General features: G+C 38.2%; 1 protein-coding gene across 2 annotated transcripts in view; it reads left to right on the forward strand.

Annotated features, from left to right (window-relative positions):
- CEP112 (centrosomal protein 112) overlaps positions 1-26,822 on the forward strand; it is a 340,946-nt gene that overhangs the window by 24,214 nt on the left and 289,910 nt on the right. For both annotated transcript variants that reach the window (XM_037070013.1, XM_037070012.1), the window contains exons 5-6: positions 15,208-15,301; positions 17,056-17,133. In XM_037070013.1, coding sequence (XP_036925908.1) covers positions 15,208-15,301; positions 17,056-17,133 — 172 coding nt within the window. The remainder of the gene's footprint in view (positions 1-15,207; positions 15,302-17,055; positions 17,134-26,822) is intronic.

A 26,822-nucleotide genomic window follows, 5' to 3' on the forward strand; every position in this document is an offset into this window, starting at 1 on the left:
CAACCATACATTGATACTTCTCTCCCTCTCTCCTTCCCTTCCCCTCTAAAGATAAATAAATAAAAATCTAAAAAAATAAAAAAAACAGAAGTCCTGCTTTCTATGTCTTCCTCGTGCCACTCTCCTCATGAGAGGTAATAGCCGTCAACAGTTTGGCTGCTTCACTCCACAGCAGACACATATGCACCGCCCCCCCCGCCCCCGTGCACTCACAGACGCACACAGTGACTGACACTGTGTGGACTGCCTGAGACTTGCTCTTTTGTCGCTTCCCTGTGTCAAACCTGTGTCGTGCAGCCTGGTTCATCTTTTTAACTGCAGATAACAGTACATAGTGTGGACTCACTGTAATTTAACCTGTGTCTGTGGCTTTTAATTCTTTACTCTTACAAAGAATGCCTTCATAGAGTGTTAACATCCTATCACATATACCATTATACCCCTGTTGATTCCCAGAAAAGGAATTGCTCTTTCAATAGCTAGGCACCTTAACAAACTCAATAGATGAGCTGTTAGTGGGATTATTAGTAAGTTCAATATCTTGTGTAATGGTACAGAAATCTATGGATCTCTAAGATACATAAAGTTAAAGAGAACTACTTAAAAGTATGATAAGCTTCCATTTTGTGCATGCATGTGTACTTTAAAGAGGATATGTGTATGTATTTGTGTATATATATGTACATGTATGTGGAGTATTTCTGGGTGCCATAGACAAAATGTTTTACCTTTAGGGAGTGGGAGTAGCTTGGGAGGAAAGTTAAAAACTTCTTTTTGTACATGTGTCCATGTTATTTTTAATAATCACACTTATTTTTTGATTGCTACAGTCAATTTGCCCTCCAAAATACCATCTTTTTGGGGGGCATACACATCGTTAACGTTAGTGATGCACATTCATAAATGTACTATATATAACAAATATACAGAATTCAACATAAGAATGAATTTTTTCCAATAAATAATCTAAGACTTTATGAGTATTCCACTTGAATCTCCAGTTTGTTAGAACAGAAACCAAGTGGCACGAGTTGTACCATTGATGGAGCACCTGCTTTATGCTGATACTGGTCCAGAAGTCTTTGTGAGTCCTCCGGCTCCATCTTCTCTGCAGCCGAGTGAGGCTGACAGGATTGCTCTTTGTATTGAAAGTTGATCAAGCAGTTTTCCCAGGGATGGATCCGGGTCTTTATGATTTCACACCCCACCTAGGTCCGAGTACTTTATGCAAAATAGGGAAATTTCACTTCAGCCCGTCTTTGCCCCCACCTGAGCTACATCAGCATCCTGGGCGACTGTGCCTTTGTTCTTGGTTATTTCTAGGTTGAGCCGAAACGAGGCAGTTTGCCTTTGTTCAGATGCACTTCTGACACTTGGCAACCATTGTGTCCTCGGGCGAGTTACTTCATTTCTCTATACTCTGGCTTCCTCTTTTGTAAAATGGAGAAATGGAGTCTTGGACACGGAGCTGTGAAAGTGTGAGCTGTTGCTACCCCCATCCGTCATCACTGGTGTGGTGATTGTTGTTTCAATCGTTCACCCAGGGGCTTTGCACAGTCAGGTTGTTTGACCATTGCTTTGCTTCTCTAATGACTTCGTCCCCTGAAAAGGGTGATACCTTGAAATCCATTGGCCATTAATTATTTTGAGTTACTAAAAATTGTTTTGTTTTCCTGAGAAAAATAGGTAAGTTAATGACGATACAAAATGGTTCTGACTAGAAGTATGAGTCCTGCACATCCTGAGTGAAGAGTGGCAACTGTGCTTTAAAAGGGACTTGGAAAGACTCTTTATTTAGCTAATGCAGCAAGTCCCCTTTTCCAGGATAGACAGACAGAATGCAGTGTGGATGGCCTATTTCGTTTGTGGTTTTCTTTTGCATTTTTGCCGCATTATGCTTTAGAAGCTGCCTAAATCACATTTAGACTTAAGTTTATGTTATCTCTGTGTTTTCTTTTTATATTTTTTCTCAAAGATAGAACACAAGATCATAGGTTGTAGTTTTGTCTTACAATTTTGCAATGAAAATGTTTTGAAGCTTCTTTTTAATGGCTTGTAATTATTTCTAAGACTTTTTAGTGCAGTATGATGTGATCTGGTAGCTTGTCACCACAGTGCAGTTAGGTTCTGTGATAGGAAAGATGAAAAAGAATGATTGAATACTACTTGTCTTAATCAAAGATTCAAGTAAAAATAATAAAAAATAAAAAATAATGAGTTAGGAGAGGGTGAAGAAGAGTAAAGTTGAACCAACCCCAACCTTTAAATACTGCTTTGCAGTAAAAGAAATACATCAATTCAGCTTATTATAGAGAACTTTACTAATGGGGAAAAAGGCATTAGGTTGGATATTTTTAGATAACCATTTTATAGGGAACTACCATCCAGATTACTTAAAAATTCTAGGAGTACGCAAACAGAATTATTGTTTTTACCCTGTTATATTTAGGTTAACTTTACATAAATTAAAGTTTTATAATTAAATTTATGTTGTGTTCTTTAAACAATACATATGTTCATACCTATAAGAAAGGACATGGAGAATAATTATCCTATTTTAAATGATTATAGAAGACTATACTTTTTGCATCTTGCTTTAATGAGACCTTTCCATGGGTTACATGGTGCCTCTTTATGGTATGGTTTTCCAGGAATGCACTGTGGCAAAAAGCTGGGATTGTGTTTGTGCTTTAAAAATGTCTCCCAATATTGCTTGTGCTTCATGTTTTGTCCAGTTTAACAACATGGCCAGCAGATGGTGCCCAAGTATAATGAAAGTGTACCTGTGATTCTGTTGATTTGTGTGAAAACATTTTTCACTTTAAAAATATTGATTTAAATTTTAGTCTGGATACTCAGAAACTACGATAGGCTCTTTTTACCTTGTTAGCCTTCATTTTTATGTGTAAATGACGCACTGTGAGTAGCTCCTGCTCCTAAGTTGTTGAGTGAATATATGGGGAAGCTGCTTGGTACCTTTCCTTCCTCAGGACTCTTTATGCTCATTGGCATAAACAAATACGGTTAGGATTACACATAGTGAAACATCTTGAAATATTACCCGCTAAAATACACTTGTTTTATTTACAAATAGCCCTGTTGTTTGAGAAAAGGTGTTATTACACGGTGGCACCGTCCAGTGGAACTTTCCGTGGCAGTGGAAACGGTCTACAGCTGTGCCATCCAGGTGGTCGCCACTATTCACGTGTGGCTCTTCAGCACTTGAAATGTGGCTAGTGTGACCGAGGAACTTAATTGTATTTATTATTTTAAAATTTATTAAATTTATTGGGTGACGTTAGTCATAGAGGTTTCAAGTGCACAGTTCTGTGATATATCATCTGTACATTGGACTGCGTTCACCATCCAAAGTCAGGTCTCCTTCTGTCACCGTATATTCCAACCCCTTATCCTCTTCGACCTCCTTAAATTTTAATGAACTTAAATAGCCATAGGTGGTTAGCGGCTCCCTTACAGCCTTGGAGTTCTAAACCTGGGTCTTTTGTTGGGTTGTTGCAGAACCTGACCTACTAGATGAAGGGCAGCTGACGAGGCCAGGAAATGGAATGGGAACAGGGACTAGGAGTTGGGTGCGTAACTGCCCCTACCCCGTGGGAGGCCTCTGTTCTGTGCTTAGCGCAGCTCATTGTCTCCCTTTTCAGTAGTGACTACCCACCATCAACTTCTGGTTGCTCCTCTTTTTGTCAGGTTTCAGGGGGGCTCTACCTACCAAGTCTTAAAAAAAACGAAAAGAAAATTCAGTCATTTCTCTTCAGACAAATAATCATTTTTGTCATTTTGTTTGGGTGGAACACTTAGTATGGGAATTGATATTTTTGGTGTAATGAACACTTGTTGCGTAGACATTTAACCTTGAACTCTACAAATAAGACTGCTGTATAAATGAGGAATAGAAACTGTTTCTTAGGGTATCAATGAACATAACTTTCACACACTCATAAAACCACTTAGCTACTCCTTAATTTTCAAAATTAAATACTAATTAAATACCATTCTTAGGTGTTTACCAGGGTAAGGCCAAATGGTAATAAATTGTAACTGAGATGGAATAGCTTAGAAAATAATGGTCTTGCATTTCTTTTTGGCCTTTTTTCCCTCCCAGCGAGTCAGATTTTTTACAAACTTAGTCACTTTTTCTTTTAGAAACATTTGTTTAGGATTTATTTATTTGCTTATTTTTAGAGAGAGTAGGGAAGGGAGGGAGAAAGAGAGGGGAGAAACATTAACATGTGGTTGCCTCTCACGTGCTCTGTACTAGGGACCTGTCCCTCAACCCAAGCATGTGCCCTGACTAAGAGTCGAACTGGTGACCTTTTGGTTCTTAGGCCAACGCTCAATCCACTGGGCCACACCAGCCAGGGCTTAAAAATATTTTTAATGAGTGGGCTTTTATAATAGTACCTTTGAATTTCACAAGCAAGGTTTTTTTTGAGATCATGATATGGAACAGTTTTGATTGTCCTTTTACTAAACAAAAGAGAATGACAGTTCATAAGTGTGTTGTAAAAGTTAATTTTAAAGGATAAAATACTTTTTCAGTGTTGTATTATTAAGCCAGAGATATATTAATAAATGTTGATTTAAATGTGTGGCTTTTACAAGTTTTTTTTAAAAATATTTTATTTATTTATCTTTAGAGGGGAAGGGAAGGAGAGAAGGAGAGAAACATCCATGTATGGTTCCCTCTCGTGAGTCCCCTGCTGGGAACTGGCCTGCAACCCAGGCATGTGCCCTGACTGGGAATCAAACTGCGATCATGTGGTTTGCAGGCCAATGCTCAATCCACTGAGCTACACCAGCCAGGGCAGTTTTTTTTTCATTTTTATAATCAAACATGTTATTTTAAAGGAAGAAATGGGGAAAATATGAAGACTTAAAATATTTATGAATCTCTGGTCATTATTTTTTGTCAAGCTTCTCATTTTTTTTTCATTTAGTTTTGTTTTTCTCTTTATTCCTAATAAAGTTCTCTTCAAAAAATTAAAATATGGTGGATTATTGAAAGTTACTTTCATTTTCTTATTTTCAGTGTTATTTGATACTTGCCTACATTATTATTTGTTATTTATTTTTATTTTTCACTCATATTTAGCAATACCATTGGAAGTCTATTCTGCAGATGGCATATAACAGTACCACCCACTGCTCAGGTGCATGCCGAGACATGAAACCTAAAGTTAGTCCTCGTTTGAACTTTTTGGTCATTTCTAATGCAGCAGTTGTATTACTCCTAAAATGTTTTACGCCCGTGAAACATTGCACATGTGTGAAATGTGTGTGAAAATGCACGGGCACAGGTTACAGAACAATAACAACTACCCCTTTCCTGTAATCCAGCCAGGAAATGGCGTGTTGCAGTGTTCCAGGAGGATTGCGTGTTCTCTCCCCACCGCCTCCACTTCCTTCTCCTGAAGGACCACTGTCCTGTATTTTGTGTTTATCATGAAAAAAGAAAACTATCTAAGTGGAATCATACCATATGTATTATTTGGATGCTTGCTCCTTTCTCTTATAGTTTCCAGATTCTCCCATGGTAATAAATGGAGCTGTAGTCCATTCTTTGTTTTGTGATAAACTTTTAAAATTAATGTATAACATGCAAAAACCAAGGCACACAAATCTTAGTGTAAAGCATGAAAATAGAGGCAAAATGCTTTAGGATAATGCACTTGACAGTGATTTATTGGATATGAAATCAAAAGCACAGACAACAGGAGAAAAAATAGATAAACTGGACTACATTAAAATTAAAAACTTGTTCATCGAAGGACCCAATCAGCAGAGTAAAAAGACAACCCAAGGAATGGGTGAAAATATTTGCAAATCGTATATCTGAAAAAGGATTGACATCCAGAATATATAAAGAATCCTACAACTCATCAACAAAAGAAACAAGCCAATGGAAAAACAGACAAAGGACTTTAACAGACTTTTCTCCAAAGAAGATACGTTGTACAAATGGCCTACAAGCACATGAAAAGATGCTAAGAGAGCATCACTGATTATTCTGGAAATACAAACCAAAACCATAGTGAGATACCACTTATTAGGATTACAATTGTTAATAAAAGCAAAATAAGTGATGACAAGGATGTGGAGACATTGGAGCCCTTGCGCACTGTTGGCGGGGATGTAAAATGGCGTAGCTGTTGTGGGAAACAGTCTGGCAGTTTCCCAAAAAGGTGAGAATCACCATGTGACCCAGCAGTCCTGCATCTGGGTGTGTGTCCAAAGGAACTGAGAACAGAGACTTGAGCAGATATGTGTGTACCCGTGTTTATAACATCATTATTCACAACAGCTACAAGATGGAATCACCCCTGATGTGCATCCGTGGACAAATCCGTAAACAAAATGTACATACACAACACAGAATATTATTGAGCCTTAAAAAGGGAGGAAATTCTGACACATTACAACATGGATGAACCTTGAAAGTATTATTCTAAGGGAAATAAGCCAGTCACAAAAGGACACATTCTGGATACCCCACTTCTGTGAGGGTCATAGAATGGTGGTTGCCAGGGGTGGGGAGCTCATCGTAAAGGGGGCAGAGTTTCAGTTTGGGAAGATGGGAGAGTGCTGGAGGCGGGTGGTGGTGATGGTTGTGCAGCAATGTGAACGCACTTAATAACCCCTGGGCTGTGTATTAAAGGTGGTTAAGGTGGTAAAGTTATGTTAGGTGTACTTTTCCATAACGAAAAATAAGAGAAAGAAAACCCAAATTGGCAATATCAGGAATGAAAGAAAGAGGAGGCTCCACACAGATTCTACAGACATTAAAAATATAAGAAATTATTATAAATGATTTTATACCAGTGAAAATTTTGATAATTTGGACATATTTCTTAAAAGACACAAAAATCAGTACTGACTCAAGAAAAAATGAGAAATCTAAGTGGCCCTATCTCTACCAGTGAAATTTAATTTGTAATTCCTCACAAATCTCTAAGCTCAGATAGCTTTCTCGGTGAATTCTACCAGGCTTTTATGGAAGAAAATTATAACATCCTACATGATATTTTTCCAAGAAATAGAAAAAGAGGGAATGCTTCCTAACGTGCTTTAAGTCCACATTTTTTGTTTCCATGAGAAGGCAAAGACATTATAAGAACATAACACTATGTACCAGTATTTTCTCATATACATAGATTAAAAAAATTGTAATTAGCATATTGTCCAGAAAAACATAAAAAGCATATCATGGATGATGAACTTATCCCAGGAATAAGAGGTTGGTGGGCATGGAGAATTTATTTTGTTATATAAATAAGTCATGTGATCATCTCAATAGATGCAGAAAAACATTGAACAAAATACAACATCCATCAGTGATACAAATTCTCAACACATTAGGGTTAGAAAGGAATTTCCTCAGCCTGATTGAAGTTATCCATGAAAAACCAAAGCAATTAAAACAAAAAAAGAGTTCCTAACATTTCTGTCTTGTAGAATTAATGCTGCAGTAATGAAGATAGCAGTGTTGGTGACGGGATAGGTAGATCCTTGAAATGGAATAGGAATCTGGTAATAGGTCTCCACATATGTGTATGGCTGATTTTTCACAAAGGATTACATGATGAAAGTCTTTTTACGGGGTTATGTTGGAAAAACTGGATATCCACACGACAAAAAATGAAGTGGGTTATAGACCTAAGTGAAAAAGCTAAGACCTATAAAACTTCTAGAAGAAAACAGAAAAATCTTTGTGACCTTGGGGTAGGCAAAGATTTCTAAAATGGGATGTAACAAATGAAGAAAAACACTATAAACTGGACTATCAAAGTTAAAACTTACTTTGAATGACACACCATTTGGAAAATTACCTAGCCAGGCACAGAAGGGGAGAAAATGACTTGTGTCTAAAATATGTGGAGAACTCTTACAATGTCAGGAAAAGGTAGATAACCAATTCATTGTGCAGAAGATTTTATGGGCACTTCCCAAAAGAAAATACATAAAAGACTAATACACACACATGAAAAGATGGTCAACATCGTTCATTATTAGGGAAATGCAGATTTCAGAGCATCATGTGATACCACTACGTACCCACTGAAGTGGCTAAAGACTGAGAAAACCAATAGGGTACATACATCCCCTACTTGTTACAACGTAACGAAATTGGAAGCCTCCTGCAATGTTGCTGGAAATAGAAAATGACATGACCATTCTGGAAAGCAGTTTGCCAATTTCTTATAAAGTTTAAGACAACTTACCATATGACCCCACAATTCTTTTGCTAAGTATTCAGTCAAGAGAAATGAAAACGCATGTCCACACATGAACGTTCATGGAAGCTTTATTCATAATAGCCCAAATGTGGAGCCAATCTAAATGTCCATCAGCACATGAGTAAAAAAGCAAATTATGATTCATTCACGTAATGGAATATAACAAGCAATAAAATGAAGTGAACTTTTGAGACATGCAACAACATGGCTTACTCTCAAAAACATTTTCCTCAGACAAGCCAGAAAAAAAAATACATGCTCCTTGACTTGATGTATTTGAGATTCTAGAAAATCAGGATGTCTGGGTGTGCAGAAAGGTGTGGACCGACACCAAAGGAGCTCAAGGGAATTTCCAGGTGTGATGGGAAGAATCTGCCTGTTTATGTTGGTGGTTATGCCGGTGTGCACATTTGTCAAAACTCACCAAACTCCTCATTTTAAATGGGTAGATCTTATTATAAATAAATTATATCTCAATGAACTTAATGACAATCATCTCCAGGGGTAGCTGAGGCTTCCTTGGTGTGACTTCTTCCAATCTTCTTCTTCTTCTTCTTCCTCCTCCTCCTCCTCCCTGCAGACTAGAGTGAGTGACACCCCCCCCCCCCGCCCACACCCCACTCCCCAGTCCACCCACATAGCCACTACAGTGGTGAGAGAGGGACCGGAGAACTGCCACTTAACTGAAAGTGGGAGACGCATAGCACTGAGAATTCTAGAGCAATTCTGAAATGTAGCCAGGCATCCAGTCTGGTGCCTGTTTCTTGATTAGCACACAGTGAGGCTTCCTGGGAGTGTTCTGCATGGCTCTGGGTTTTCCCCTCTGAATTACCTTTCTTTTACCACTAAGAAATGACTTGTGTCCAGCCGAGCAGTTTCCTTAGCCTGCCTCTCATTTGTAGGAGTTTGGGGCCTCATACTCGTTTTCATTTTGAATTCTCGGCCCCGTTCACGGGACACTGTGCTTGTGTTCTTTGCCTTTCTGTGGCACATTAGCTTCTCATAAGCCAAAGCTTTCAGGAATTATCATCCCCACTGGTTTTCAGCCTCCTTTCAAGAGCAGGGAACTCCATTCCTGCCTCCAGTGAGTTGGACTTGACTCCTCTACTTTGAGGGACTCTGAGTCCCTCCTGCTTCTCTCCAGAGTCGCATTTCCCCATTAGTTTACCTGGAGCCTGAGCCTGGCAGGCCTTCAATTTCCATCCTCGTCGTGACATTGCACCTTTGTTCTAGCGGAAGGGGGTCCGTAATTACTCTCAGGCTCTTCTCTGATGCAGCTTTCACTTCCATTGTCACTGCTGTATCTTTAATTCTCACTGCTCAAGTTTCTGTTTTACTTACTCCTTCTGGAATTCACATGATTTCAGTGTTGGAGATTTTCAATCTACCTTGCTTATCTTTTGCATTTTCATGTACTGTATTCATCTCTTTATTTTTTCCTTTGTGCTCTTAGAATATTTCTCGAACTAGTTCTTTAATTCACTGCTTTGATTTCGTGCTATATTTAATCCGTTGTTCTCTTCCATTTGGTTTTAAAATTTGGTAATGCTTTTCATTTGTAAGTACACTTTTATGATCACAGGTTGTTCATTTCCTTTTTTTAACCTCTGAAATGTTCACTTGAATCACATGAAGAGCACGAATTAAAAAATATGTTTTAGAAGTTTCTCCCTTTAAAAAAATATTAAGTTTCTTTTGCAGGAGGACATTTGATTGGTCTTTCTTTGGTCTTTGAAATCTTACATGTCATTGCTTATTTCTTTATAGAAAGAAAGAAGGGACAAGTCAATGTTTCTTTGGGGTTTGGAATCAACCGAGAGCGCGTTTCTGGATTCCTGTTGAAATGTTTTAGCATTAGGAAAAAAGTGAATGGGAAAAATTTGTATTTCTTGTACATTTAGTTTTCCTCCTGAAAAGGAGTCAACAGGCACTTTCCTGGCAGGGCGTCTTGTCATGTGATGAAGCTTTTCTTTCTGTGTTCGTTTGGGCACCCCGAGGTTCATCAAGCCACAGTGTCTTTTCTAACTGGCACGTGTACCACAGTCATGAGCTCGCTGTAATCATGTCCCCTGTACTAATTGTAGGCTGTTTTTATAAGCCCCGTGACTTGCTAGTCTGGGTGGCAGGCAGCACCTGTGATCCTTCAGAGGAAGGCTTGTAGGGTCGAGCTTTGCTTTCTGGCTTTTGTCTCACTGTTTGTCTTGGCCTCTAGTCCCATCACTGTGATTTGGAGCTGCCTTAGTACCTACTCAGAGTTTCAGTAATGATGTTGTCTGCTGGAGACCGTCTCAGTGGCAAGAAATGAAACCCCTGTGCCCGACGGCCTTTCTTGTGCCAGCCAGATTTTAGCAATGGTACCTCTATCTTTCATTGATGCAACTGCCTCCCCCCAAAGCTGGCTTCAGCAGTGCCTCTGCTTTACGCGGCCTGCACTGGAGCGTGTTCTAGGGGCAGTCTAGTGAATTTATGTTTGGACATGTTGAGTTGGAGGTAGGGCTGTTCAACTTGTATTTGTCATGGGGATGGAGGTCAAGAGAGTTATTTGGGCTGGAGATGTGGATTTGATAAGCAAAGCTTCTTATTATTTGAAAAATTAAGAGTATATTGTCCAGGGATATCACATGAAAAAAATAATTGAGAAGAGACACAGAACCCTGGGATTTTAGCATGTATGGGATGGGCAGAGAAAGACAAGTTTGTGAAGGTTACTGTGAAGGAGATTTCTCAAGAAAAGAAACAGAAGAATAGCTCTACAGAGCCAACGAATGTAGCATCTTTAAAACACTGTTCTAATGTTTTGGTGACATCAGCTTGGGAGGGTAGGGACAGATGATGGCTCATTTGCTTGAGCAATGAGGAGATCATTGATGACTTATAGCACTTTCAGAATGAGTAGAAATTAGATTATAGTTGATTGGAGAGTATATGTCAAGTTAGGGCATGCATCCAGTAACTTCTTTTGAAAACTTATTGTGGAGGGAAAGAGGTACCTTGGTACAGAGAACAGCTACAAGTGAGTTAAAGGGTGTGTTGTGTTATGTGTGCCCCTATGTGATAAGCTGAGAAACGTTTCAGTCCTCTTTTTTATTAATATTTTCTGTGAGAATTACTTTTAATGTTTAAGCATTAAAAAAAGTTTAAGGATAGCTCTTTTTTATGACTATTGAATCTATTCTTAAAGAAGGACAAGCCACTGTTTAGTATGATATATCAGGTTGCCTCTCCCCACATACTGAGTTTTATTAGCACATTGGCTGGTGAAATTATGCTCAATTTATTACTTTATCTACTTTTCTAATTTGTTTTTAAGTATTTGGCTATCTGGGTTATTGAGTAGGGGTATACAATAAATCAATAGCTTTTTTAAAAATAGCTTTTTCAAACATTGTAAATTGTTTAGTAATTAGCCTAAGGAATGCTATTCTCTTAATGACTACAAAAAAAAACCCCACATTCATTGTAGTCTTGTCTTTTTGGTGTTGATTTTACATTTATAACTTTTAAAAGATATATATTTTATTGATTATGTTATTACAGCTGTCCCATTTTTTCTTCCCTTTATTCCCTTCCACCCTGCACCCCATGATCAGCACTACTCACCCCCTTAGTTCGTGTCCATGGGTTGTACATGCAAGTTTTTTTGCTTCTCCATTTCCTATGCTATTCTCTACCTCCCCCTGTCTATTTCATACCTCCCAATTATGCTTCTCATTTCCTGCACTTTTTCCCCTGTCCTCCACCTTTCCCCTCCCCACTGATAACCCTCCATGTGGTTTCCATTTCTGTGATTCTGTTCCTGTTTTAGTTGTTTACTTAGTTGGGTTTTTTTTTTTTTAGTTTTAGTTGTTGATAGTTGCAAGTTTGTTGTCATTTTACTGTTCATAGTTTTTTATCTTATTCTTTTCCTTAGATAAGGCCCTTTAACGTTTCATATATTAAGGGCTTGGTGATGATAAACCCCTTTAACCTGACCTTATCTGGGAAGCACTTTATCTGCCCTTCAGTTGTAAATGATAGCTTTGCTGGATAGAGTAATCTTGGGTGTAGGTCCTTGCCTTTCATGACTTGGAATACTTCTTTCCAGACCCTTCTTGCTTATAAGGTTTCTTTTCAGAAATCAGCTGATAGTCTTATGGGAACTCCGTTGTAGGTAACTTTTTTGTTTTTTCTTGATGCTTTTAAGATTCTCTCTGGAGTCACCTACAAAGGAGTGCCCATAAGACTGTCAGCTGATTTCTCTAAAGAGACCAGGCAGGCAAGAAAGGGCTGGAAAGTAGTATTCCAAGTCATGAAAGGCAAGGACCTACATCCAAGATTGCTCTATCCAGCAAAGCTTTCATTTAGAATGGAAGGGCAGATAAAGTGCTTCTCAGATGAGGTCAAGTTCAAGGAGTTCATCATCACCAAGCCCTTATTATATAAAATGTTAAAGGGACTTATCTAAGAAAAAGAAGATAAAAAACATGTACAGTAAAATGACAGCAAACTCATAGTTATTAACAACCACATTTAAAACAAAAACAAACTAAGCAAACAACTAGAACAGGAGCAGAATCACAGACATGGGGATCACACGGAGGGTTAGCAACAGGGAAGTGGGAGGAGGAGAGAGGTGGAAAAGATACAGAGAATAAGTAGCCTGGATAGTAGGTAGAAAATAGACAGGGGGGAGGGCAAGAATAGTATAGGAAATGTAGAAGCTAAAGGACTTATAAGTATGACCCATGGACATGAACTAAAGTGGGGGAATGTGGGTGGGAGGGGGATACAGGGTGGAGAGCAGTGAAGGGGGGAGATGGGACAAATGTAATGACATAATTAGTAAAATATATTTTAAAAAGAAAAAGGAAAAAAAAGATTCTCTCATCTTTAATCTTGGGTAATGTAATCATGATGTGACTTGGTGTGTATCTCCTTGGGTCCAACTTCTTTGGGACTCTCTGAGCTTCCTGGATTTCCTGGAAGTCTATTTCCTTTGTCAGATTGGAGATGTTCTTCTTCATTATTTTTTTCAAGTAAGTTTTCAATTTCTTGCTCTTCCTCTTCTCTTCTGGCATCCATATGATTTGGATTTTGGAATTTTTAAAGTTGTCCCAGAAGTTCCTAAGCCTCTCCTCATTTTTTTTTGAATTCTTCTTTCTTCATTCTGCTCTGGTTGAATGTTTATTTCTTTCTTCTGCTTTACATCATTGATTTGAGTCTTGGTTTCTTTCCCATCACTGTTGGTTCCCTGTATATATTTTTTATTTCACTTTACATAACCTTCACTTCTTCCTCTATTTTGCGCCCATACTCAACCATTTCTGTGAGCATCATGATTACCAGTGTTTTGAACTTTGCATCTGATAGATTGGCTATCTCTTCGTTGCTTCATTGTATTTTTGGAGCTTTGATCTATTCTTTCATTTGGGCCGTATTTCTTTTTTTTTTTTGTCTTGGGAGCCTGTTATGCTATAAGGGGCAGAGCCTTAGGTATTCTCCAGGACAGGGCAACGCAGGTTGCTGTGTTGTGACATTGTATATGGAGTAAGGGTCAGAGAGGGAACAGTGCTGCTTGCTCAGCTCTCAGGTGGCTTTCAGTCACTTCCCCCACTACCCATAAGTAAATTGGGCCCTTCTGGTGCTGGTTCCTGGGTGGGTGGGTTTGTGTACATTCTAGGACCCTATAGGTCTCTCCAGTGACCCTCCAGTGAAGCTGGGAGTTTCTCCTGCTGACGCAACCCCCACGGGTTTTTACAGCCAGATGTTTTGGGGCTTCATTTTCCTGCACTGGAACCCTGGGTAGTGAGGTCTGTCTTGTTCCCCAGTTGTTCCTCCCCGTTTATCCTCACACAAATGTGGGACTTCCTGGTCCTCCAGCCATTGCCTTGTCATGTGTCTTCTTCACCGCTCCTGCCAGTCTGAATGAATGTTTCTTCTTTAACTCTGTGGTTGTAGGATCTCCATACAGTTTGATTTTCTGGCAGTTCTAGTTATTTTTTGTTTTTAAATTGTTGTCCTTCTTTTGGTTGTGTGAGGAGGCAAGTGTATCTATCTATGCCTCCATCTTGGCTGGAAGTCTATCACAGTAGTCTTGTCTTCTTGAATTACTGTTTCATCTTTTGGGAATACTTAGTATAGCTCACTATGTGTGAAGGAAATCCTGATATGACTTGTGGCTGAAACTTAGTGATTTCCATTTATTACATAATGTTAATTTCCATTTCGTGTGCATTGAAGCAATTGTTCAGACAATAAATATTTGTCATCATGGAACTTTCATTGAAATAATATGAATAAAAATATATGACAGACTCCAGGCTAAGGTAGAATATTGAAAATGGTGTTTTAATATTGTATTTTGTATTGGAGTAGTCTTCTTGTTCAAGTTCATTTGGAAGCTTAAACTGTTTTCTTACTCATGTTGTACTATCACAATTTACCTGAATGAACACAGTGCATTTTTAAGTTGAAGAATTTGATTTTCTGTGATTTCTGAGAGGTTTCAAATTAATTCAGACTTTCAACTACATGAAAGTTTTGTTATTTTATATACTTTAAGGCTTCATCTTAATGTGAAACATGAATCCAACAAAACTTGCTAACCTTTTAAAATAATTATTTTCTCTAAGAATATATATTTTGCTTTTTTTCTTTTCCTACACTCAGGATAAGGGGAAAGGAGGAGAAAATTTAAATACATGTAGTTTATTATAGTCTCACTTAAAAATAACATTTGTTTGTAAACATGTATGTGATGTTTAGGTGATATTTTATTTCTAGCTTGATCTAAATAAAATGAAATGTGAGAATTACAAGTTGTTATTACTTAGGGGTTTTTTTTGCTATTAAAATATTATTGTTAATATAATCAATCATCTTATTCTTCCCTTAAAAAATCGGTAATCCTAGATTTGAAAGCCCATGTCCTCCAGTACCCCAAATTCTGATCATTACTGTTTTGGTCTGTCAGTAGGGAACAATACACTGCGAAGCTTCAAACGAGTTCACATTCCACGAGTCCAACCTACAGAGAAGATGGACAAAATATTACCCCAAAGAGTTGTGTAAGATCAGATTCTACTTTTGTTTGTTTGTTGCTTTAAAATAACTCTACAAATTTTTAGTTTCATATTGTTGAAGTTCCAATGATCACTTAAAAAGAGTGAATAAAGTTCGAAAGTTTTAGTGACCCTCTTGGTGTCAAAGAGATGGCATGCGTGGTATCTTCCACGTTGTTCCTTCCACTTTCTCAGTGATTCGGAAGCATCACATTAATCAGTCTATTGCTTTTTTTGTGCACTGAAGAATAAAGCTTTGAGTTTTTCTCAATATTTTTTCCTTTTCTCTTTTCTCCTATATGTATAAAAGTAATTAGATACCCAGTTGTCATAAACTTAAGAAATTGAGATTAATTTCTAGTGAAATAGGGGGCACTGCCTTTCTGATGAAGTGAACTGTTTATACCTTGAACCTGGAATACGTCTCCTGCATCTAAGTGCTTAACAGAGATGTGGGTTGAACAGGTGCCAAGAGCATTCCAGGCGGCTTCGTGAAGGAAAGGGCTCTGCTTGCCTAGGAAGGTCTTGCTGGTTTGACTCTGGCTTGTCTTGGGTTGAAAGACTTTTAGTTACAGAATCGTAAGTGATGCATGACTGCTTTAGCACATATTGCTATAAACATCACTCCTTGCATTTTCCTCAGTGATAGTTTAGAACTTTCAAAAATACTTTGATATAAAGGGAAGCTCATTTTAAATATTTGTGGGTTCATTATCAATCATGATATTTACTCAAAATAAACAAACTAAGTACATTTTCTTAAGATGTTCTTATTCACAAAAATAAAGACAAAAAGGGGACCAACAGTGGAAGCAATAATGAATTTTAATATATAACAACATTTTGTTCAGGAGAAATTTGGAGACTCAGTAGAATACGAAGAACATGTTAGTATATTTTTCATCCCTTCAGATGATTTGAATAAACAGATGATTTGATGGACAAATAGATTTATTTGTTAGTAATGAGGTTTTCCAAAAATGTGAAAGTTCTGTACCAACGAATCTAATTTCAAAATAAGTTTTTTGGCTGTACTTTAGAATATACATCATTATTTTATGCAGATTTACCTTTTTAAGTTTTTAGAGGTTTCAGATCATTGTTCATTTCTGGCGCAGATCTCAGGCTGTCCTCAGTTAATGAGAATTTCAATCTGGTTTGATAAATGTGTAATTTAATAAATTGTATGGGAGATGAAAAAACATGGAATTTTAATTTTTTTAAAGTAAAGAGTCACCATAATTGTGTTTTTGTGATGTGAATTCAAAGCTTGTTTCTTTTTATATTCAGTGTATGAATGAGAATTAATTTAAGAACAAAGAGCTTCTTGGACATCAGCACAAACTTTCCTGTTAACTAATTTTAATGAGAGTAAATAATTAATCTTTTCAAGTGTTCCCCTACCCCTCTTTAAAGCTACTGTGGTATACCACAATTAAAACTTTTTTGTAAGAGAACTTAAAGAGAAGAGTCTGGATTAATTTTTAAAATATTCTTTTGATGGTTTTTTTTTTGAAATCTAGTTACTGTGTGAATATATTGTGAAGGCATCTCATAGCCCTAAGCAGATATAATAAATAGCTATTACTTAGAATTAACCAGCTCAATTGTAATGTAACCCTTTCCTCTGCTGGCAATATAGCACTACCAAAGAAGCGCATAAAATTCTCATTACTGCGAATGACATATATTTTGTTTGTCTTCCTCCCTCCTCCCTTCTTTCCTCTATCCCTTCTTCCTCTATCTCTTTTGTATTTCAGGAAGTTCATTTGAAAAATTTGGCTGTTTCTTTGGATGACAGTGACATCGAAGCTCGCCTTAATAGTTGGAATCTTGGGGTAAAACAAGTATTTGTTGTTATGTATGTATGTTAATGTGGCAGGATTGCATTTTATTTGAAAGACATCTGAACTGAGTGACTTTTACTCAGTGAGTGGTGGTGAGCGTTAGACATTTAGTGTTTGCACTGAGAAAGACTTCCGGGACAGGAAAGAGAAGTAACATTCCAAATAAGCATAAAATAGCCCCTGCCCTGGGCAAGCTGGCTTTCTTGATGGTGAAATAAGAGATATACACATAAATGGTTAAATAATAATTTACGGTTGTATGTGATATAATACCAAAGTGAGTTAGGTAGAAAGAAGAATACTGAGGTTTGGAGAAACAAGGGCATTTGGGCTTAGAAAAATCGCTCAGACTTCACGGATGAGCTGACATCACGGACAGCTGTTTTCAGATACACAGGCTGGGGGCACGGACGTGCTCAGGTAGTTAGAGAGGTGGGAAGCTAGGAATCCAAGGCAGAAAATAGGCCTGAAGAAAGAGATGCTGTGAAAGCCAACTATTGTTACTGGATCTTTGGGGTTTATGTAGGGAATTAGGGGGCAACATTATCAGGCTGGGTTGCATGGGAGATTTGAATGCTAAATTGAGAAGTTTAGCTTTTAAATTTTAGGCAATAGTGAGCCCAGGTTTATTTTTCCCTCCTCTACATTCTATTTTACATATACAGAAATGAGAGGAATAAACTATGTTTTAAGGTCATAACACTGAGAGATATAACATTTTGTTATATATATACTTTATGTGTGTATTTATAAAATGAAAATTTAAACAACATTGTGGTCATATTTAAATACTGTTTTAAGTGCTATTTTAAATTTGGTTTTAGTTTATAATAGTTCCGTAAACATGAATTCTAATGGTAGCACTAATTTTTCTTTCGGATGGATATTCCATAACTTATTTAAGCATTCTGTTATTTTTGGAAACTCAGGCTGCTTCCTGTTTGTTGCTAATATAAGTAATACTGCACTGAGAGTTCTTAGAAGGGCCGTTTTATACATATTTGGTTGCTTTCTTAGGTCCTCCCAGAAGGTTTACAACAATTCATTTTCCAAGCTGCCATGTATGGGGATTGCCTCTTTCTCACTTCCACACTGACATTGGGGGTTATTACTTTTTAAAACTATAAACCCTTCCTACTAATTATGGACTTTAATAAAAGCAGTGCTTTAGGAAAATTGACTTGGCAGTGTGTTGAAGGTTATACTGGATGACAGTGGAAATGGAGAAAGGGGACTCACCGTCTTTTAGGTGTTTGCAGTGGCCTCTATGTTAGCGTGACTTCTGTGGAGGTGGAAAGGGCAGGAAGGAAACACATTTCAAAGAGAATAAATGCTTAGTGACCGACTTTTGGGCTGAACTGAAGGGCACATAGAGGGGTAGGTTTCAGGAAATGGGAATGTTGACTCTTTGTCAGTTAATTGGTTGTCCAATGGGGTAATCCATTTTAGGGGTTTAAAAGTTTTGTTTTAGACTGGTGGAGTTTGAAGAGATGGTACGAATCACTAGGGAGTTCAGAGTTTGGAGCTTCATGAGACTCAAGGGCTGGAGGTGGTAGTTGTGCCCAGAGACTGATCAGCTCTAGTCTTTGAGTTCCGAGTGAGGAGGGCAGGGCGGAAGGCGCAGAATGAGGATGCCTGGCTTGCGCATGGCTTTGATTAGAAGGCAGGGAAATGGGTAGGAATTGAAAGCAATGTGGATCTCTTAGTGACTCGGGGAGTACATTAGTGAAAGAGAAGAGAGAAACAGAACTGATCATAAGAGGGGCATACTAAGTAAAAAAAAAACAAAAACCCCAAACCCACTACATTCTCATGTTTGAAGATGTTGGGGAAGTTGTCTGAGTTAACCAGGATGGGAGGAGAGCACAGGAAATCCCTCAGAAAGAGGGATTTTTCTTTTTTTCCAGAAGAGAAGAAACAATGTTTTCTTTTTTCCAGGAACCAACATCAAAGTAAAAGACAAAATTCTGGGCTATCCTTTTAAACTTGTCTTTGCCCTTAGCTATTTGAAACTTCAGATGTACACTTTTAGCACATAGAAGACTTTTTCATGATTATTTAACTGTTCAGAGGACTAAATTTTTCATTTGTATAATAAAATTAAAATAAAACCTCTAAAATATTTTGAGGTGATGCCTTAAAAGTAGGCCTGCCTGGGGTTTTGTTTCACATTTTTATTGTTCAAAGAATGTGCTAACAGTGTAAAATATAAAAGTCTTGCATTTTTACATATTTATAACATATATGCATTAATCAGGCTGGACTGTATCTTTTGATCACAGTAGAATGAGTTTAAGTATCCAGTATGTCAAAAGCTTAGATTTTGCTTTGCTTTTAGTTTGCATGAGAATGTACCATGGACTTTTTTTTTTCTTTCTTCCTCTGCATCATCAGTTAATAGGTAGGTAATTTTTGTGCTTGATACTCAGGGTACATTTTTGGCATTGATAACGCGACTGTCAACACCATCATTCTGATGCATTAGATGCTCTGGAATTTGAATTTTCCAGTTTATGTTAAAAATACATTTTTCCCCAAATATATTTTTTCTTTTTCTAAGAATGCGTTAATACTTTTTTCTAGGAATATATATTTTAAGTAGAGAGTTACTTACCAAGCCTAGCAAATTACATTTTCCTCCTGTATTATTTTTTCTTACTCTTTAACCTTTTGTTTTGGAAAGTTTTCTTGCTTTGTTAAAATATTTTATACATATTTCATGCTAACTCTCTTTATAGAAATCGTTTTTCTTTTTTCCTGAGGATGGAGTGAGAGGCCAAGGGGAGGACTTTTTTGGGCTTTTCATCCTATCACCACCCAGGGTCAGTTCCGACCCTGGGTCCGTGTGCTGACTGTGGCATCTCACGCGGACTCCCCAAACAAACAGTGAGGACTCTTAGTAGACCCTATAGACCCCTGGGAGCAGAGCCTGAGAGAACAGGACCCAGGGTGGGGGATTTGTGCAGGGAAAGCTCTCAGGACAGAAGTGAGGAGAAGGAGCAGGGGGGTGTCGGCAGGAGAGGGCCTTCTCCTGATCCCTCAGGGAGCTCTGGAGGATGCGTAGCACCCCAGAGTCAGTGGGCCCCACTGGAGGTCAGGGCCCATCAGAAAAGGGCAAACTGCCCTGTTGAGGCCAAGGAAGCACCTATAAGCCATGAGCAGCTGGGGATGCCCCTTTCCTCTCCCTGTGAGGAATGAGGGACGCCTGGGGGGTCTGCTCACTGCGGCCCGCCGAGAACCGTGCTGCTCACCGAGGGGCAGCGGTCCCTTTGGTGTAGCAGGTGCATGAGTACGCCCACCTGGATGAGCTGTGCCAGTGGATGGGCTGCCCAAGCTGCCGACCCACAGAACTGGGAGCGAAATCCAGTGGTTTTAGCTTGAAGCCACGAAGGTTTGGGGTGACTTTTCATGTGGCAGAAAGCTCATTGCTATGGTAGATACTGCCAAACAGTTTTCTAAAGTGATCGCGCCGGTTTGCACCCTCACCAGCCGTGTGTGCCGGTTCCTGTTCCGCTACTTTCTCTTCAGTACTGGTGTTGTCAGTTCACTGTTTCTAATTAAACATATGTAGCCATTCTTGAGAGTATTTAGTGACATTGCACTGTGTGGTTTTTAACATGTATTTTCCTGATGACTAATAGCATTAGATATTTTTAATATATTTATTAACAGTTTAGATAGCTTCTCAGAGTGAAGTGCCTACTTAAGGGTTTGCCAGTTTTTCTGTTGGGTTGTCAGCCTTTTTCTTATTAATGTATAAGAACTTTGTATCTATGCTGGATTAGAGTCCTTTTGAAATATAGCATTATACATATTTTCTTCCACTTTGTTGCTTTCCTTCATTCTCTTTCTTGTGTCTTTGATGAACAGAAATTTAAAATTTTAATGCAGTTCATTTTCTCATTTTATCACTTTATATTTAGTGCTATTTTGTGCTCTAAGATCTTTGACTATCTTAAGGCTCTGAAGATGTTCTACATTTTCTTGTAGTAGCTCTATTATTTTACTTTTTCAATTTAGGTCTACATACTCTCTGGGGGTGGTATTGTTCTGTATTGTAAGATAAGGAGTTGATTTGTTTCTGTGTCTATATACCTACCTCCAGATGACACCCCCTTGTACTGAAAAGACTGTTCGTTCCCAGCTGCACTGCAGTGTTGTTTGTCTCGTAAATCAGGTGACAGTACATGTCTGTTTCCATTTTGTTCCTTTGGCTTATTTGTTTTTCTTTGTCCAGTATCCTGTGTCTTTATTGTTGTATTTTATTTGTGCTTATTAAATGTTTGTTGAAATGTGAGTAAACCAATGAATGAGCCTTCATTCGCAGTGTTATTTCTGTGAAAAATGTTTTTCAAGTTCTAAAATATTGACTTAAAAATGATATTTTGCTGTATAACTGCTTTAACATTGAGGACTGAGCTTATTTTATGCAGTAGAGTTTCAGCAGTTTCTCTGACAGATGCTATGACTTAAAAACATTTATTTTAGGATGTTGCTCGTAATATATTGCTTAATAGTGTCCTTTCCTCTAAGACACCTAAAATATCAGATAAAATGTCTTCCTGTTTTTCTGGAACCATACATCATCTCTATTTGATCAACACTAGTCTTTAAGGGGGTATTGGGTGAGTTTGACCAAGTCCTGAATAATTTGAAGAAACCAACGGACAGAACCCTGTGTATCCAAACAAACAAATCTTCTAAAGAACTGAACAAACTAAAATGTCAAAAGCCAGTTTTCATTAGAGAGCATTCAGATGTCTGTATTTATGTTGAGTTTAAATTATTATATATTTTATTATTGTGACTCTGTTTGCTTCTTAAACAAGAAATTTCAATCATGTGATTTGTCCGTGCTATTGGAACTTAATTAGTTTTGGCTTTGCTTTCTGTATAATGTTTTGTTAGACTTTAATGTTTCACATAAGTCCTTTTTATCTCCCATTTTGGACATTCTTTATTGTGGTATTCTTTCTTGAGATATTCTGAGAGAACAAGAAGTTTTCTAAAAGAGCATGAAAAAAGTAAATGTTAAGACTGTTTACGGATTGCTTCAAGCCCATGTTGCTTGGGGATGACAAAGTGGGAACATTTAACTTCAAAGCACATCTGGCTGCTGTTAGGAAATCAGAAAGTAGATTGCCTTTCCCCCCAAAGAGACGCAAGAACATGCTTTGCTATGAATAATTCTTATTACATATTAAAAATGGTTGAGACAATTCTCTGTGTTGGGAATGAATAACAACAATAGAAGATTTACACTGTACTTGTTTGGAGTGTTCGTCATTGCTTTTAAATATGAGAATAGATTTTTTTCTTTTGGTTCATTTGAAAAAGGAAATTTATGATAGCAGGAGGAGTCTTTTAACTTCTGTATTTAATGGCTTTTAAAGATGAAGAGGTTGAAATAGGAATTACTGCATAGTTGAAAGACTACATTGTAGTTAGCTAAACCAGTGTCTTGTACCCTGCTTATAAGTTCAGAGCTGAGTAAAAATAAATCACAAATGGTTTTCTTGGGTTTTGGTTTTAAATTTTAAGCTTAATTAGAGCTTTAGCATGTTTGAGAATTCCCTGATTCTCTCTTCTTTTATTTTCCCCCTTAAATTTAATTCTCCTTCATGAATTACGGCTTTATATATTTTCAGATCTGTGTGTGTCTTTGAAGAACTTACTTTCTATGCTGGGTTTCTCCATCCCAAAAGTAGAGAACAGTTATTTACTTTTCATATATATACCTTCAAATAATAAATACTTATTGAGTGCACTTTGCTGTCTGCTGGACATTTGCTGCCTCTCTTTTTAAAACAGCTGTGTATATACACAGTGTCATTACCAAAGAATATGCCTCTCTCTGTGGTGTGATACTTAAGCGGATTCTATTGTCTTTACTTAATAAATATTTCCCAAAGTCAGTATTCTCATTCAAACAGCACCCAGTAGTGCTCCATATCAGAAACACTTTGTTGTCAGACTTTTACTGTGTGCCTATCTGCTGGCTCTAAAATATCATAGTACTGTGCTATTACTTTATATGTTTCTTATTAATAACCAGATTGAGCTTATATGCTTGTTAGCCGTCCAGATTTCTTCATCAGTGAAATGTGTCTCAAGTTTTTCTCATTTTTTCCTATTGTGTTGTCTTTCTTCTTTTATTTTTAAAGACCTTCTTTATACATTTTAGAAACTAAGCCTTTGTGCCAACATCCCCTCCCAGTTTAGCGCTTGTCCTTTCACTTTATGATATCTTTTTTGGAGATAAGTTTTTTTAAAGTGATCAAATTTATTGATTTTTTTGTTTATGTATTTTTTGTTTCTGGTTTATGAGACTTTCTATATGTGAAGCCATTAAGTCATTCTTCTAGATTTTCTTTGGAAAGTTTTTATAGTTCTGCTTTTAATTATAAGTTTTTAATCCGGGAACTTATTATAGAGGGTATAAAGAAGGGATCTGATCTTATTTTCTTCCACTTACTGAACAACACATCCTTATTTTCTCAATAATTTTCGATGCTAGATCTTTCATGGATAATATGCTCATATATCAGGTCTGTCCAGAAGGTGTCCAGGAATGTAATGTGAAAAATAGAGATATTTATTGAGGAAGATGCAAGATACAAGAAATATTTTATATAGGACAATGACATTTCTGTCCCCTTCAAAGTAGGCACCTTGGAATCTCACTTAGTTCTCCTAATTGCTATCAGCTGCCCCATTGTATTTTTCTGAATCTCATTGACAGTCTGAAATCTCTTTCTTTTCAAAGGTGATTTTAGTTTTGGGGAAAGCCAGAAGTTGCAGGGCACCAATTTAGGCTGCAGGGGATGGCCAAGTCACCTGGGTGGTTTGATATTTTGCCAAAATACTCTGCATGAGATGTGATGTATGTAAGCGGGTGTGTTGTTGTGATGAAGCTGCCAATCACCAGTTGCCCATAGCTGCCGCCTTCTGAATCATCTGAATAGTTTTTGCAGAGCAATGTTCAAACTTAACACAAAATTTCATGCAGATTTGTTCTTCTACTCACTCAGTCATTTTGAATGTATCAGCCACACAGTACACATGCTCACTCAATGGCGTCTACTGCACCTGCTGACTAGTACAGTGAAGTCATCGTTGTTCACACGAGTACTTTCCATTCCACTCCCCTTGGTTGCCAGGTTGCATCGTGGATGTCAAACAAATTGTTCTTGTTCAATGAACAGTGGCTGGACTTTTTCTGGACAGACCTAGTATATTTGAGTTTCTGGTACTTTCTAGTTCCATTGAGTTATCTTCATTCCTTCCTTGGGAATATTTGTTGGGCACCCACTATCTGCCAGGCCTTGTGCTGGATGCTAGGGGTAGATGGGTTATAAGACTGTCATAGTCTGTTTTTAGAGATCGCAGTCTTTTGAAGAAGGTAGATGTTAGATCATAAAAGGAAATGGACCCCCAGGGTATTAAAGGAGTAGTAGGAACTTCACTGATTTTCCTGGGGGTGATGTTTCCTGAACTGAGAGTCTTGAGTGAGTTAACCACATGAAGAACCTGGGAGAATGATTTCACAGGTTGCAAAGACTCATATATGGGAGGACCTCTGGTCAAGATGGAGGCATAGGTTGACATGCTTCACCACTCATGCAACATGGGAAGAATTACAACTCGATCTCAAAGCTAATAACTCCAAGAACCGTCAGAAAATCAAGCTGTATGGATGTTCTACAACCAAGGATTTAGAGGAGACACATTCATCCAGATGGATAGGATGGGCAGAGTTGTGGAGACAAGCAGAGAGGTGGTGTGGCACTGAAAAGTGGTGACAGCAGCAGCAATGGAACAGACTGGAGGGATAACATGGAAGTGAGGGATCCCAACCCCAGGCCTGACCACATAGCCCAGGGTGCCAGTACTGGGAAGACAGAGATCCCCATTACCTCTGGCTGAGGCAGCAGAAGAAAGTGCAGGATTTTCACCACTTAAAGGGCTAGCATGGTCTTAGAGTGTGCTCAGATAACACCTCTCCAGGATTCATCCCCAGGGCAGCAGCTAGAAGGGTGCCAGTTGCACATGGGAAGGGGGTGAAGTGACTGGAAATGGGGCGAGGACCAGGCAAACTGCCAGAAGCCAGGCAATGGCATTGTTTCCTCTTGGAGCCCTCCGCACACTGCCACAAGGCAGTGAAGTGGGTTGCCCCACCCTGGCAATCACCCAACACAATTTACAGGTGCCTTTTCTGTAACAGGCCGCTCTACTAAGACAGAGTCAAAGCAGCTCTACCTAGTACACAGAAACAAACACAGAAAGGCTGCTATATTGAGGAGACAAAGGAAAATGGCCCAAATGAAACAACAGAATAAAATCACAGGAAAAGAACTGAATAAAACGGAGATAGCCAACCTATCAGCTCAGAGTTCAAAACACTGGTTATCAAGATGCTCAGAGAACTCCTTGAATACAACAAAAAATAAAGGAAGAAATGGTCACACTAAGTGAAATAAAGAATAATCCACAGGAAATCAACAGAGAAGGGAGGAAAGCTGGGATTTAAACCAAAGATTTCAAACATAAGGGAGAGATAAACATTGAACCAGAATAAAGAAAAAAGCAAGATTCAAGAAAATGAGGGTAGACTGTGGAACATTTGGGACATCTCCAAACGTGCCAACATCCAAATCACAGGGATACCAGAATGAGGAGAAGAAGATCAAGGAATTGAAAACTCATTTGAAAAAATAATGAAAGAAAACATCCCCAATTTGGTGAAGGAAATAGGCATACAAGTTTAGGAAGCACAGAGTCCCAAACAAATTGGACCCAAAGGGTACCACACCAAGACACATCATAATTAAAATGCCAAAGGTTAAAGATAAAGAGAGAATCTTAAAATCAGCAAGAGAAAAGCAGAAAGTTATCTACACAGGGGTTCCCAAAAGACTATCAGCTGATTTCTCAAAAGAAACCTTAGAGGCAAGAAGGGGCTGGGAAAAGGTACTCAAAGTGATTAAAAAGCAAGGACGTACATCCAAGATTGCTCTACCCAGCAAAACTATTATTTAGAATGAAAGGGCAGATAAAGTGCTTCCCAGACAAAGTTAAAGGAGTTCATCACCATCAAGCCATTATTACAGGACATGTTAAAATGACTTATTTAAGAAAAAAAATATCAAAACCATGAACAAATTTACAACTATCATTTTACTGAATGTAAAAACAAAAAAGCCTAAGTAAACAACCAGAACACAAACAGAATCATAGATATGGAGATCATTTTGAGGGTTATCACTGGGGAGGGGGAATGGGGAGAATGGGGAAGTGGTGCAGGGATTAAGAAGCATTATTGGGCCCTGGTTGGTGTGGCTCAGAGGACTGAGCACTGGACTGTGAAGCAAAGGGTCACCAATTCGATTCCCAGTCAGGGCACCTGCCTGCGCTGCAGGTCAGGTCCCCAGTAGGGGATATGCGAGAGGCAACCACACAGTGATGTTTCCCCCTCTTTCTCCCTTTTCCTCTCTCTGAAAATAAGGGAATAAAATCTTTTTTAAAAAGAAACATAATTGGTAGGAACTAACTAGACAGAGGGAAGGTAAGAATAGTGTAGGAAATGGAGAAGCCAAAGAACATACATGCATGACCTATGGACATGAACTAAGGGGGCGATTGCTGGAGGGAAGGTGCGTATTGGGCAGAGGCGGACAAAG

Source organism: Sturnira hondurensis, unplaced genomic scaffold (genome assembly GCF_014824575.4).
Source record: "Sturnira hondurensis isolate 20B ecotype Veracruz unplaced genomic scaffold, ASM1482457v3 Scaffold0018728, whole genome shotgun sequence".
Classification (NCBI taxonomy): domain Eukaryota; kingdom Metazoa; phylum Chordata; class Mammalia; order Chiroptera; family Phyllostomidae; genus Sturnira; species Sturnira hondurensis.